Source organism: Delphinus delphis, chromosome 19, assembly GCF_949987515.2.
Source record: "Delphinus delphis chromosome 19, mDelDel1.2, whole genome shotgun sequence".
NCBI classification, from domain to species: domain Eukaryota; kingdom Metazoa; phylum Chordata; class Mammalia; order Artiodactyla; family Delphinidae; genus Delphinus; species Delphinus delphis.
This window is the reverse complement of record NC_082701.1, coordinates 48634121-48648238: the sequence shown is the minus strand read 5'-3', so window position 1 is coordinate 48648238 and position 14118 is coordinate 48634121. Positions and strand designations below refer to the sequence as shown.

Genomic DNA, 14118 nt, shown 5'->3' with positions numbered 1-14118 from the left:
GTCAGTGGCTAAGAGTGTGGGTTCTGGAGTCACACATGGCTCAGTTCAAGTTCTCCCATCACACCCACCGCCGAGGGCGCCTGTGGGTGAGATAACCCATGAGAAGCGCTTCACACAGAGCCCTTCCGGGGGGTGGGGGGCAGCAAGCAGAGGAGGGACAGAGTCCGGACAGTCTAGGGCTTCCGGGGCTTGGGGACCGCTTGGATATACAGGGCGAGGGAGGGAGAGGGGCCAAGGACGGCTCCCCGGTTTCTGGCTTGGGTATCAGAGTGCATCGGGGCGCCTTTTTTGCTGAGAGGGAATGTGGGAGGCAGAGGGCTGGGCAGTGAGGGTGGGGGTCGGGGAGTGAAGGTGACGAGCTCACACGTTGAGGGCGAGGACCCTGTGGTGGGGAGGAAGGTCCAGCGGCAGCCAGAGGGCGGGGAGACATCTGCAGACAGGCGGCAGTGGAAGCCAAGCAGCGCGTGAGAGTTTGAAGAGCTCGGAGGAGGGGTCTGGGCCTGAGCCCCGGAAGACACCAGTACTTCCCGGTTGAGCGAAGAACCGGACCAACCAGCAGGCTAAGACAGAACCTCCGAGGGGCTGAAGGAAGCCAGAAAAGCGTAGCATCACAGGTGCCACAGGAGGAGAATGTTCGGAGGCACTGGTGGTCAGCGGGTCAAACGCTCCAGCGTAGGCCAAGAAAGGAAAACATCCTCTAGGTCTGGCAGCTGGGCAATCCCCAATGACACTTTGCCAAAGGCAATTTCAATAGAGGATTGGAGGAAGTCAAGAAGTGTAGATGCCGATTTTTGAAAGATGCTTATCTTATCTCAGGATGTCTTTGGAAAGAAAATTGGTAACCTCTGCTCTCTGCTGGTACGCATTCTGCCCCAAGGACCAAGAAGCCGAGAGGTGGGAGCAGAAATAGGGAAACATTTCCTCTTTTATCACACATGAGCCGGCAGTAAGAGGCCATGTTAATTTCTTTCAACTTGGCCTGTGTCCTTGAAAAATCAGTGTGTCTTGGAAGTCGTAAACATTGAAGCTGTGAGTGCAGACTTTGAAAGTATCTAGTCCAACTCAGTCATTGTACATCTGGAAAAACTGAAGCCCAGAAAGGAAGTAGCAGAGTGCTAGACTCAGCTGTCCTGCAACATTCACACCTACTGTTGTGTTTACCTTTACACGTGAATTACGTAATGAAGTTATCACAGAGAACCAGATGCTGGCTTGGTTTGAGCCTTGTTGAAGAATTGGGGCCCTTGGTATGTTCTGGAAATCCTGGAAGAAGACAATTTCTTTATGAACTATTTCCCATTGCATTCCTTAGGTCATAATTGGCACTTAAGTGGACGATCTCAATTAGGTATGAAGACTCTTTAATGGGGGGAGTTAGCATCCCTCAAATTTGAGACAGTTAAAATTAAGGAAAGGATGCCTTTATGTTAACAGAGATTAACCTGTCAGTAGTAAGACAAAACAAAGAGCGCCTTTTTCTCAAGCTGGTACGCACCCTGTTCTCTCACAATCTCCTGATACCACAGGAAAATCCTTAGTATTTGAGCGTTTGAGGTCTATTCGTGGATAAGTGTCACCTGTGAGCAGCATAGAGTGAAACGTGCTGGGTCCCTGAGGGCTAAGTCTTTGGCAGGAGTTGATCACTCTAAGAATCTGCTTACATTTCTCAGACCCTTCTGGGGACGTCTCAAAAGTTTAGCTACTGGGTGGTGAGTTCCAGAAAAAGAGAACGTGTGAATGGACAGAATGTCATGGGATTCCTGTGGTCTTTCAGCCCAACTCCCCAGTTTTATAGATGAGGAAACAGGTTCACAGGGAACTGGGGGAAAGCAAGCTACTTGCCCAGGTCCCTGTAAAGGTTCAGGCAAGGCTGAACGCCTGGCCCCAAACTCAGGGCTCTTCTCACTATGGCCTGAACTAACTCCCCAGCTCCCAAAACCTTCTTCTCTGAGAACTGCACGCCAGCATACACAGGGAGGGCTCCACAACCGTGTCCATATGATAGACATAACCTGCCCTCCCCGGCCAGACTGCTCAGCAACCCATCAGGGCTGGGCAGAGTCGGCCTCCTGGGAATCGGGATTTTGAAACAGAAACGCATAGAGGCAGGAAATAACTAGAGGATCTAGAGATCTAGAGAGGAGGGTCACTAACTCCTGTGGCCGCATCCCCAGAGCTCCCCTGGGTCCTCTCATGCAAAGAGTTGAACAACCAGCTCTTTCTATGAGATGCCCCACTCTTGGCTTTAGCTCTCAGAAGTTTTTTGCTAAGCTTGCTCAGTTAAGAATCTTAACTAATATACCTTGAAGGAGGGCTTCCCAGGTGGCACAGTGGTTGAGAGTCCGCCTGCCGATGCAGGGGACGCGGGTTCGTGCCCCGGTCCGGGAGGATCCCACATGCCGCGGAGCGGCTGGGCCCGTGAGCCATGGCCGCTGAGCCTGCGCGTCCGGAGCCTGTGCTCCGCGACGGGAGAGGCCACAACAGTGAGAGGCCCGCATACCGCAAAATATATATATATATATATATACACATGTATATATATGTATATATATATATACACCTTGAAGGAAAGCGTGAGTAGCCCTGCTGGGATCAGAGCATGCGGGCGACACACCTACTGAATGTGCAGAGGGCTCTAAGTAGGCAACAGGGTGGCTTCTTGCTTGTATTCAAATTCCTGCACAAATTTCCCTTCTCAGAGACTGCCCCCCTCAACTCAATTCAGCAGGAACCACCGTATTTGCACCATCTAGCCCTGCTCCTCCCCACGCCCCGCCCCGGCTGGCTGGGTCAGTGAGCAGCTAACGGAAGGTGGGCCAATGAGCCCCTCTCCTGAGGAGTTTGGACGTAGGACCAGGAGATTTCAGTTCCATCCGGCTGCTCTCTAGATGTAGGCTTTGGAGGGTGGGCGACAGCTGCTGTCTATCATGTGGACGGGTAACAGCCAGTTTGCAGCTAGAGAAAAAGTAGAAGCTGCTTCCCCAAGAGAAAGAGAGAAGAAGGTGCTTCCAGCAGCCCTGCTTCTCTGGGCTCCAGGCCATTTCTGAGGCCCTCGGGTTCCGCGAGACACTCAAGCATCCTTACACTGCTCAGTGATGCCCAGTGGTTTTCCTGTGGCTGCCACCCAGGAGAGCTGGAACTCTCACAGGCCATGCCACTCAGCTGGACAAGTGGGCGGAGAAGGCTGGGTAATGAAGGGAGTTACCCTTGAGTGGGATCTTGATGAAGGAATGGATGTTTGCTGGGCGGAAAGCTGGGGCAGGGGTGGATTCCAGGCAGTGGCACAGCACACACAAACGCAAGGGGTCTCAGAGCTGAATATATTTCCCGAGGAATTGTGTGTAGGTCTCTATAAAGGATGCTACGATCGCAAAACCAAAAGGACTTATTATAGAGCCTTGCAAGACAGGTATACCGTTGGTAATGCCAACAGTTATGACAACTGTTAACGTGTTGAGTGCTTATAATGAGTTACTTATGCAAACTGTTACTATGCTCATTTTATAGGTGGGGAAACTGAGGCTTGGAGGGGGTCACACAGAATTCACCCCCAAGCAGGTTAACTCTAGCACACGCGCTCCTGAAACCATTATGCCCCATCATTTAGTAGCAAGGAGAGATTTTTTAGATGGAAAAACCTGGGCACAGAGTTAATAACTTGTTCAGAGTGATTCAGTCCCAGATTTAGAGACTGAGCTCAAGTTTCCCAAATCAGACCTGAGAGATCAATACCTTAATTGATCTTGGGAAGTCTGTTTCCTGTGATGACCTAAACTCTACTCTTTGCCTCTAAGTTTGGAAGGGGGTTGGTGACCTCAGGTCCAAGGTGAATAATGCCCAAAGTGGTCTTCCGTGTTGAGGAACCACAGCCAGGGACTCAGTTTCCCAAATGTGGAAGAGTTAGGGAAATCATGAAATCAATCATTGCCTTCTAGATCTCCTAACCACCTGCATCTGAGACTACTTGTTGAACCTGATTTAGACTTTGGGGACACATCCTGTCAGTAAAGGGCTGGGGCCCCTGTACAGCCCCTGGACTTCGTGCTCCAGGATGATCAGCTACACACAGTGCCCCGAGGCGGGGCACACAGGCTGCCTAACCCAACAGCCGTGCCCAGCCCCCAGCCTCTCCCTCACTCTCCTCCCTTACAGAGGATCCATGAACTACGTTTCCAGCCTCCCTTGCAGCTGGCGGGGGTGGCTGTGTGACTCAGTTCTGGCCACAGAGGCAAAAGCAGAAATCGGCCGGGGGCATCCAGCAGGAAATTCCACCACTGGTGCTGTCCCTTCGTCCCCTCCTTCCTGCCAGGGCAACGGCTGAGGTGTTTCAAACAGCCCCTGGATACCATGGGGAAAGACCAAGAAGGGCACATAGATAACTAGTCCCAACGCTGGGGAGCCCCAGAGCAAAAGCAGCAGCCGGTTAACTCTAAACTAGTGAGAAAAATCAGCCCTTATTTGTTCAAACCATTGTTGGATGCACTGACGCTTGGACCAGAATGTAGCCTGACTGATAACCCCATCTCAGAGCTAGAGTGTGGCCCCAGAGACCTATCAGCTAGTACAGGGTTCTAGTTTCTGTTTCTGTCTCTCTCTCTCTCTGTATCTCTCTCTGTCTCTCTCAACTGTCAGCCCCAGAAAACAGTGCCCCTTGTCTATACCAGCAGGGTGGGTTGAGGAAAGATCTGCTCCCTCCCCTTCTGTAGTGGAAGAGAGAGGCGGGAGCCAGGCACTCGTTATTATTAGCCTGTCATATATCAATAAAAGGGCTGTAGATAACCCCTGTGTTGTGTGGTGACCCCTATGGTGTTTACTTCATAGCAGGCTGGGATCCATTGCTCAAAAGCCCCCCCTCCGGGGGCCAAACGCAAATTTGTACACATCCAGTTGCTTTAAGTATAGCCCCAATAAGCATATTTTCAGCCCCTTAGCACCTGCCTGCTTTACACACCCTGCAAAACTTCACCCAACATCTGCCGGCCATAGATAAGACAAACCCCAGAGCTATAAGAGACCCCAAGCCACTGCTGCCCTTTGGAGTTGTCTGACCCAGAGACCTACCTAGACACATAAACCCCCTCTTGGAGTCCCTTCTCCCCCGGGAGGTCCCTTGCCCTCTTCCCTTCCAGGGGTGGCCCAGCACTGCTATCCCTAGAACGTCTCCCGCTATGGGGGACTTCCCGTGACCGCAGTCCTGTCCCAGAGCCACGCTCGTACAGCTCATTGTGTGCCACTACCATCTAGTGGTCACGAGTTTTTTGTTTTGTTTTGTTTTGTTTTTTGCTTGATCAGTCCCAGATATTTGAACTTACCACCACTTCTCACTAGGACTCCACGCTATGAGGGGTGGGGAGGAATAATTCCCCAGTAGAAAATCTGGATGCAATTAGGAAGGAGTGGAGAGAGGAGGCATTCGAAAACATGACAGACCCACTACAGGAAGTATCGTCAAAGATATGTGAGGCTCTCGGCACCAGGAGAAGACCGGTACCCAGAGGCAACTGGAACACTTTTGACAGAGATTAAAGCAGTGAATAAAGAACTAGATGCTGCCAGGAAAGGGGCAACGGAGGTGCTTCCTGATTCAAGCTTTTTTTTTTTTTTTTTTTTTTTTTTTTTGCGGTATGCAGGCCTCTCACTGATGTGGCCTCTCCCGTTGCGGAGCACAGGCTCCGGACGCGCAGGCTCATAGGCCATGGCTCAGGGGCCCAGCCGCTCCGCGGCATGTGGGATCCTCCCGGAATGGGGCACGAACCCGTGTCCCCTGCATCGGCAGGCGGACTCGCAACCACTGCGCCACCAGGGAAGCCCCCAGGCTTTCTTGCTTTAGAAATATTCAGAAAAGAAATTGACCAAGTAATGACCTCTTACTGGAGCTGAACTTCCCCAATTCTAAGTCTGGCTCTAAGACATACTCTTCCTCTACTGGCAAAGGGGCACACATGTGGCCTAAGCTCAGCCAGTGAGATAACTGACCTCACGTCTGTTCATCTGCGTGAGTGACTTCAGTATTTGGAGATGAGAATCCTGGTTCTATCAAGAGACACGTCCCTGGTCCCCACTTCAAGCCGTGTAGGATGTTTGCTGCCCTCCAGGGACTTCTAGAGGTATGTGCCTCAGTCAGTGTTACTAGTTGTAAGCAAAAGACATACTTCTGCCTGCATTAAATAGAAAAGAAATTTATGAAAGGTCTGTGGGCACAGAAAGTGGTTGGGTGACGTGGGGAGCTGTTCAAGAACTGCCTCAGAGGCTAATGCTCAAAATCATGGGGCAGAAATGTCTGGTGAAGGCACCACTGTTTCCATCTCATCTGGGAACCAGATGCCCCAGCTTGTATCCCTGACCCTGAACATTAGAAGCCGTGCTGCCATCATTTGAGGCTAGAAGGTGAAGGTGTACTGCTGTCCCTACCAGGTAAAAACAAAAGACTTCTGGATTCTCTGCTTATTGGGGTAGAGAATAGAGCATTTGCCAGAGGCTGTGTTCATTTTCCTCAATAAAGAAATACCTGGAATAGCAGCTGCAATTTGACTTAACTCTTGTTACTACACCTACTGTAATTTCCCAAGAGCTATCTGTCTTCTGCATTATACAGACCACTAAATTAAGTTGAAATAGGAATCCGTACCCCTCCATTTTTCAAGTCTTTAATGGTAGCACTCATCTTTGCAATTCTTCCAGTATTGATCTGAGTATTCTGCTTATAGAGGGAGCATTGAAGAGGGAGGCTTCCACTTGGCTCTTACCACAATAAAGGCTCTTACTCTATGAATCTGAGAAATAATGTAAAGATTGTGGTAGCTGCAGAGTATATTATTCCAACTGTGCACTCAGAAAGTGTGGAAATAGCTACAGAATGAGTGAAGAATTCCACCAGCTCTATCTTGGTCAAATTTCCCTTTAACTGTCATAAGTCCTCATTTTAACAGGTGGACCACAGCAATAACGATTTAGGTATTATTGGCTCAGAGCCAGCATCTAATAATCCCTGAAAGAAAAAGGTATTTGTCTTTCCCGAGTGTACAGTTGTCTTAGCAAATGGCTCAGCAAATACACCCACTCTAACACTGCCTCCTCTGTCTGTTGAGGCTGTTCCTGGCTTGCTCAGAAACCCTTTTTGGCGATATCTGCAACTATAATCACCGGGGCTGATTTTTGTAATTTTTTTTGTAATACCCATATTCTGGTCACATCACAGAATCACCTTGCAAGGAAAAGCCAATTCTTCCACGCCTACCACACTTCACTGCCTCCAAATTTATAATCAGAGTCAAACCTCAGCATGTCCCAGGGTCCAATCATAAAGTCATGTGCACGTGTGCATGCACACACACGGCAGGTCTGAGCCAGAGACGATGAGCAGGAACGTCAGCTTGAGGGGACTGGAGAAAAGCTGACTGCTGGGCCCATATCCTTCCTTGCCTCTTTTTGTAGGAGCGGCCAGGGCTGCTGGAGGACAACCAACCTCTGGCTGTTCCCAGGCTCCTCCCCACCCTCCCCCAGCACAGAAGAGATACCCAGGGAATGCCTGGTAAAGGCACCTAGGAGGGTATTAATAGAAGCAGCAGTTCTCAATTCTGGCTACACATTAGAATCACCTGAGGAGCTTTAAAAACTCTCCTGATAACTGAGGCTCACTTCCAGAGATACTGACTCCATTGGTGTGGGACTGGAGAGGGGGAGGGATTAGCACATTGGTATCATTTTTAAGTCCCTGGAAATGATTCCAGTTGCAGAAATCACTGAACTAGCGGGCTAGATAAGGCAGTGGTTCTCAACCTTGGCTGCACGTTGAAAACACCTGGAAAGCTTTTTAAAAAACTGATGAGGGCCTTCCCTGTGGCGCAGTGGTTAAGAACCCACTTGCCAATGCAGGGGACACGGGTTCGAGCCCTGGTCCGGGAAGATCCCACATGCCGTGGAGCAACTAAGGCCACGCACCACAGCTACTGACCTTGCACTCTACAGTCCATGAGCCGCAACTACTGAAGCCCGCGTGCCACGGCTACTGAAGCCTGTGCACCTAGAACCTGTGCTCCACAACAAGAGAAGCCACCGCAATGAGAAGCCCACGCACCACATCAAAGAGTAGCCCCCGCTCGCCGCAACTAGAGAAAGCCCACGCACAGCAAGAAAGACCCCAAGGCAACCAAAAATAAATAATAAATTAATTAATTTTTAAAAACTGATGAATCTCCAACCTAAAGAGTTTGATTTAATTTTTTAATTGCTCTGCCTGGGTATTAGGAGCGGTTAAAGCTTACAGGTGATTCTAATGTGCAGAACCATTAGGATAAAGTTGAGAACTTTTAAGAGAATGAAATCATCAATATAGTCATTGTTTTGTAATAACTTTAAATGGAGTATAACCTATAAAAATATTGAATCACTATGTTGCACACCTGAAACTAGTATAATATTGGAAATCATCTATACTTTAATAAAAAACTTTAAAAATATGGAATTCCCTGGCAGTCCAGTGGTTAGGGCCCGGGTTCAATCCCCAGTTGGGGAACGAAGATCCTGCAAGCCGCATAGTGTGGCCAAAATAAATAATAGTTTAAAAATAAATGATGAAGGCATGAATCAACCTATAGTCCTACACTTCACACTCAGACACCTGTGCGTGTGTGTGTGTGTATAGTTGCAGTGATGAGGCTTATCCATTATCATCTTAGCATTGTAGGTTGAGGCTCTGTGGTCAGGCCACTCAAGATGGCTTCTCTTGCTCTCTGTACATCCCCTGCTTGACCAGTCCCTGCTTAACCTACACCCTACTCACACGACTACCCAATCCTCTTAATCATAGTTACTTAATCAGTAACTACCTACATACTTGCCCCCTGCCCCAGCCGCTGGTTTCCCTGGTAACTGATGAGTCAACCTGACGTCAATTCCTCCTATAAAAGGTAGCCTCCTTCTTCCCTGAGTAACGAAGCTTGTCGTGTCCGGCCCGCCTGCTTGCCGCCCACTCGCCGCCCGCTCTCCATGGTGGGGTGACTGCCCGCCCGCCTGCCGTCCGCCATCCGTGGTGGGGTGCCCCTCCAGGACTTTGCTTCAGACTTGTAAGATTCCCTACCCAATAAATCATTGACATCTCTGTCACTGTCTCCGGGCTCTTTGGTCTCATACCTGGGCAATTGCTAAGGCTTGTAGATCGGACCAGACCCAGGTTTCTGGAACCTAGTTCCATTCCCAACTCCCACTGAAATGATTGGCACCATTTGCCCTTTGGCCTGACCATTATTCACCCCCGAAGCCTGTCTGGCGTCTAACTGGAGCTTAGCTAATAGGCATCTCCGGAGGTGTGGGGCAGTGCTATCCCGGCCCAGAGCTGTGGGAATGAGAAAGGCCACACAGGGAGAGGTCTCCCGGACCCAGTCAGTGGAGGTCTTGGTCCCAAAGAGTTTGCCAGGGCATAGCTCTAAGGACAGAGGAATGTTGGCTGGACAGGTGCCACAGACTGTCTGCTGGATAAAGGGAGCCAGTGCTAGGAGCGCAGAGGCTAGTCTGAGGATGGGGCATATAGACACATAAGGTTCCCAGCTGCGTTTTCTCAGGAAGGAAGGCCTGACCTTAATTCCGACACTATAACCTTCCCACGTTGTATTAACAGGAAGTGAAATCAAATTATTTTATGAAATGAACACAGATGGTAATTGTGACCCTCCCACACCCAATCCATGGCAAAATAAAAAGTTGGCCATCCTATGCTGGTATCTCCGGTTGGTTGGTAAGTTATTGGTCCAAGAAATCAGAAAGCCTAGAAACTGAAGGTTTCTCTGGCGGGTTGGGGATGGAAACCAGCTTGTTAGTGGGCTGAGGGGGAAAAAATGGGAGGCAAGGAAGTGGCAACAGCAGGTGTGTATCTTTTGTAGATCAGTGCTCATTCAGGACTGGTAGCAGCAGCATCACCTGGGAGTTCCGAAAGCAAATTTCTGGCCCCTACCCCAGACCTACAAAGTCAGAACCTCTGGGAACGGAGCCCAGCAATCTGATTTTAAAAACTCCCAATGCACACCAAGTTAACCACTCTACCTGCTTGTGAAGAGGCCGAGAGAAAGAGAAGTGGCTGGAGAGCCGAGTGAGATGAAAGGACGATTTTTGTGGCTGTGGTTTTTTTTTTTAACATCTTTATTGGGGTATAATTGCTTTACAATGGTCTGTTAGTTTCTACTTTATAACAAAGTGAATCAGTTATACATATACGTATGTTCCCACATCTCTTCCCTCTTGCGTCTCCCTCCCACCCTCCCTATCCCACCCCTCCAGGCGGTCACAAAGCACCGAGTGTGGCTGTGGTTTTAATGGAGAAAATACTCCAGCTTTTTAAAAAGCTTTTTATTGAAATGCAATATACCTCCAGAAAAGTGCACGTGTCACAAATGGACAGCTGGGTGCACTTTCACAATCAGGAACCCACGCAACCGACCTCAGATTGATAAACAACATCACCAAGCATCCCAGAAGCCCTCTCTGCCTCCTCCTGACCTGTAATGGCAGGAACTAGGCTCACCTGCTCTTGTACTTTATACAGATGGAAGCAATTAGGGTGTGCTCTTTCGTCCCTGGCTTCTTTCAGTCGTCGTGTCTTTGTAAGATCCATCTAGATCATTGCATACAATGGTAGACCCCTCATTCTCACCGCTGCAAAGTATTGCACTGTGTAACTACAATCGTGCTACTGATAATGGGGGTGTGAGCTTTCCAATTTGGGGCTGTTCCAACTAGTGCGGCTATGAACATTCTAGTACATGTCTGTTGGGTGCATACCTAGGAGAGGAATTTCTGGAGACTCGACACTTCAATGTTGTCGAAGGAACCCACAGAGAAGATGTGAAGCTACGGGAGAGAAGGGGGTCACTAGGTGAGGTCCCTGGGGAAGCAGGAGGTAAGAAGTGGGGGAGAGGTCGGGGCCAGAACCAGAGGCAGGGAATAGGCTTTTCCATTGGAGTGGGGTGGAAGGTGGGTTTGTAGTTGGGGGTGGATCTAGAGGGCTTCTTGTGTTGGCTCTGATATGTGAAGTGGGAGGACAGATGGTCCGCTGAGAGCACAGCGGAGGGTTTGGGGTTTGAGGCGCTCATAGCAGAGCGTGGTCAGCAGAGAGATGACTGGAGAACAGATGAGACTGCAGCACTCTTTGGAGTTCTATGATTTTCCCACAGAACTCCTTGAAGTGAAACCCAGAGTGAAGGAGGCTGCAGCTCCCCAGGAGCCCTATGGCGCCACCTGCTGGATAAGGGCCGCATGACGTGCCCAGGGAGGTAGGTACCTTCACCACCCAAGTTGCTCCCCACCCAGACCCCTGGAGTGGCCTCAGGCTGAGCCTTGACCCAAGCCAGAGACCAGAAACCCCCATACCATGCTGAGCCCTGATCCAAGCCAATGTACTGCAGTTCTCACTCAAGCTTCCCGTCCCTAGATTAGAGCCTTAACAGGACCGGGATCCAAAGGCAGCATCCCCTAAAAGGAGCGGCCTGCGGGTGCCCTGGGTCTCAGGGGCTGTGGCCCTAGGACTGGGCTTCTCCTTCCCCTGACGGGGTCCCCTGCCACAAGAGCTCCTCGGGCCCTGTGCCCTGGTGGGGCAGGGTCACTCACAGCCTCCCTGGCCCCGTGCCCTGCCCACCACCCTTCCCCAAGGGTGGCTCCACCTCCTCCCCACCGGCTCAGGCTTGGGCAGGGCCTCCAAAGACTCAGCCTGGACGGCGGGCAGGCTCCGTGGGCCGTGGAACCCATAGCAGGGCCTGTGCTCTACCAGAAGCTGCTGGTCTGGGAACCAAGCCTGGAGTCTGAGGAGGAAGAGGGTGAGATATCAGAGCAGCTCATTCCACATCCCTTGGGGCCCCAGGACTCCTCTGGGTGAGGCAGGGAGGGGTCTGGGCACCCAGCAACTCAGGACTGAGGCTGGCAAGTGTCTCCCTCTGGAGCCCCTAAGGAGCGCCAGACAACCCCGTGCTTGGCCAGCTCTAGGAAACTTCTGGTTGAGTGGGGGGACCCCCGGCTGCAGCCCCAGGCCTGGCCTGTGCCGGTCAATCCAAGGTCTGTGCATCTGAAGGGACATTTGTATCAAGTCGGCCCTGCCGGCTGCTCTGCCGAAGGCTCCCAGCTCCCACCCGCTGGTGCACGAGGCACCTGCTGGGCAGGCTGGTCCTGGCTACACCTGGCCGGGCCCTGCTCCTCAAGCCTGCCAAGCCCCCTTCAGGCGTCCCTCCAACCTCCTCTCCAGAGACTCAGTTTCCCCCAAGCTCTTTCCCATCTCTGTGTCTCCAGACAGGCTGTGACTTCTGCCAGGAGGCCCTTTCTCCTTGGCAAACTTATACTCCTCCTTGCAAGCAAGACCAAACCTTTTGGGAATTGTTTGCTGGGTTCTTGGGTGTCTGCCTGCCTGGTCCTGGCTCGGGACATCCCTCTCTGCAGGAACAAGGCTGGCAGTCTGCCCGGGGCTGGTGGCCGTTGGCTTCTCCCTGTCCGTGAGGCAACTCCACAGAGCTGTGCCTCTCCAGGAACCTTGGGCTCTGGGGCCCCTCCAGCCAGTGGGCGCTCCCACAGGCCTGGCGTGTACCACCGCGGCAGCATCATCGGCCCTACAGGTCAGTGCTAGGAGCAGCTCGGGGGAGGGGAGGGCCGGGGTCACGGGTCCCAGTCCCGAGACAGCCCCTTTCTTGCTGCAGCCACGTGCTCCCACCTGGGTGGAGAGCTGTCTGTTGCCGGGGGCAACGTCGTGGATGCTGGACTTGCAGCAGCTCTGTGTCTGGCGGTGGTGCATCCTCATGCCACAGGGCTAGGTCAGTGACCCCCAACCCCAGCCAGCGACCCCAACCCTGGGCATGATCAGTAAGTTGGAACTCAGGCAGTCAGTGGCCCCTGGCCTTCAAGGCTGGCTGGTGAGCAGGACGTAGGACTTGGGCAGTAGCCCCAACTCTAGGCTGTGACCCTTGATCCCAGATCAGTATGACCTTGACCCCAGGCCTGGTTATTGATGCCTGTCTCCAGGCCTAGTCAGTAACCACTAACCCCAGGCTAAGTCAGTGACCCTTCACCTGGGACTACTGAGTGCCCCTGACACCAGTCAGTGCCCCGGACCCCTGTGTGACCCCTTTGTCTCCTCCCAGGCACTGTGTTCTGGGGCCTCTTCCATAGTAGCTCCTCAGGCAACTCAACCGCCCTGACGTCAGACCCCGGCCCCCGGCCTGGGGCTACCCTCGGCTCTGCCTGCCCTGCATTTGCTATACACAGGCTTTGCCCGCCTGCCCTCGCCACACCTGCTGGTAGGCCCCACCATGCTGGCTCAAGAGGGCTTTCTGGTAGACGCAGCCCAGGGCACAAAGGGCCTCTGTCCCCTACTTTGCCACGCTGATGGGACTCCCCTGGGCCCTGGGGCCCGAGCCACCAACCCCAAACTGGCAGCTGTGCTCCACCGGGCTGCACTTGCTCCCACCCCAGACCTTGCCAGGGATGCTCTACTGAGTCTGGGGGCTGGAGGGCCCCTCAGCTAGGCCCATGCCCACCTTGGAGCCAGCACTGCAGCTACCTGTGCCCCAGGGCATCCTGTTCACCACCCCCAGCCCCTCAGCTGGCCTGGAACTACTGGAGGCAGCTCTACAGTCCGGGGGGCACAGCCCTGCCCAGCACCCCTACAAGCTGCCGTCAGCCCCGGGAGCAGTGTCCTGGCCACCATGGACAGCACCGCCTCTGTGCTCCTTACCTCCTCGCTCAACAGTTCCTTCAGCTCTGGACGCCTGTCCCCAAGTGCCGGGGTTCTACTCAGCAAGCTGGTGGCCGAGTCTGCAAACAGTGCCTGGGCCTGTCCCCTCATCCTTCTTGACAGCTCAGATGACACAAGCCGACATGTTGGGGCTCATGCCTTCAGGGACCCCTGCAGCTGCCAGTCATGACTCACTCACTGCTCAGCCACTTGGCTGGGCCCCAAACCCAGGCCCAGCAAGGACCAATAGAGAGCCCCGGAACTTGTGGCCAAGGGACCCTGCTTCAGGTGTCAGCCCCCGCAGAGCATGCCCATGTCTCTAGTGTCCCCAGTGGCTGCTGCTCCTTTCAGGGGTTTTAAGGTGGGGCGGTGCCTGGCAGGGGTGGGTGGGAGTAGGGGGTCTCAAGCCTGGA

The 14118-nt window shown here is 52.5% G+C and overlaps 1 protein-coding gene across 1 annotated transcript; it reads left to right on the top strand.

Moving 5' to 3' along the window:
* The first annotated feature begins 11247 nt into the window (after positions 1–11247).
* Positions 11248–14065, top strand: GGT6 (gamma-glutamyltransferase 6). The gene is given in 10 exon segments (XM_059996644.1): positions 11248–11264; positions 11671–11859; positions 12418–12590; positions 12672–12785; positions 13113–13179; positions 13181–13471; positions 13473–13612; positions 13615–13840; positions 13842–13886; positions 13888–14065. Coding segments are annotated over 10 exon segments (1440 nt in total).
* Positions 14066–14118: the final 53 nt, after the last annotated feature.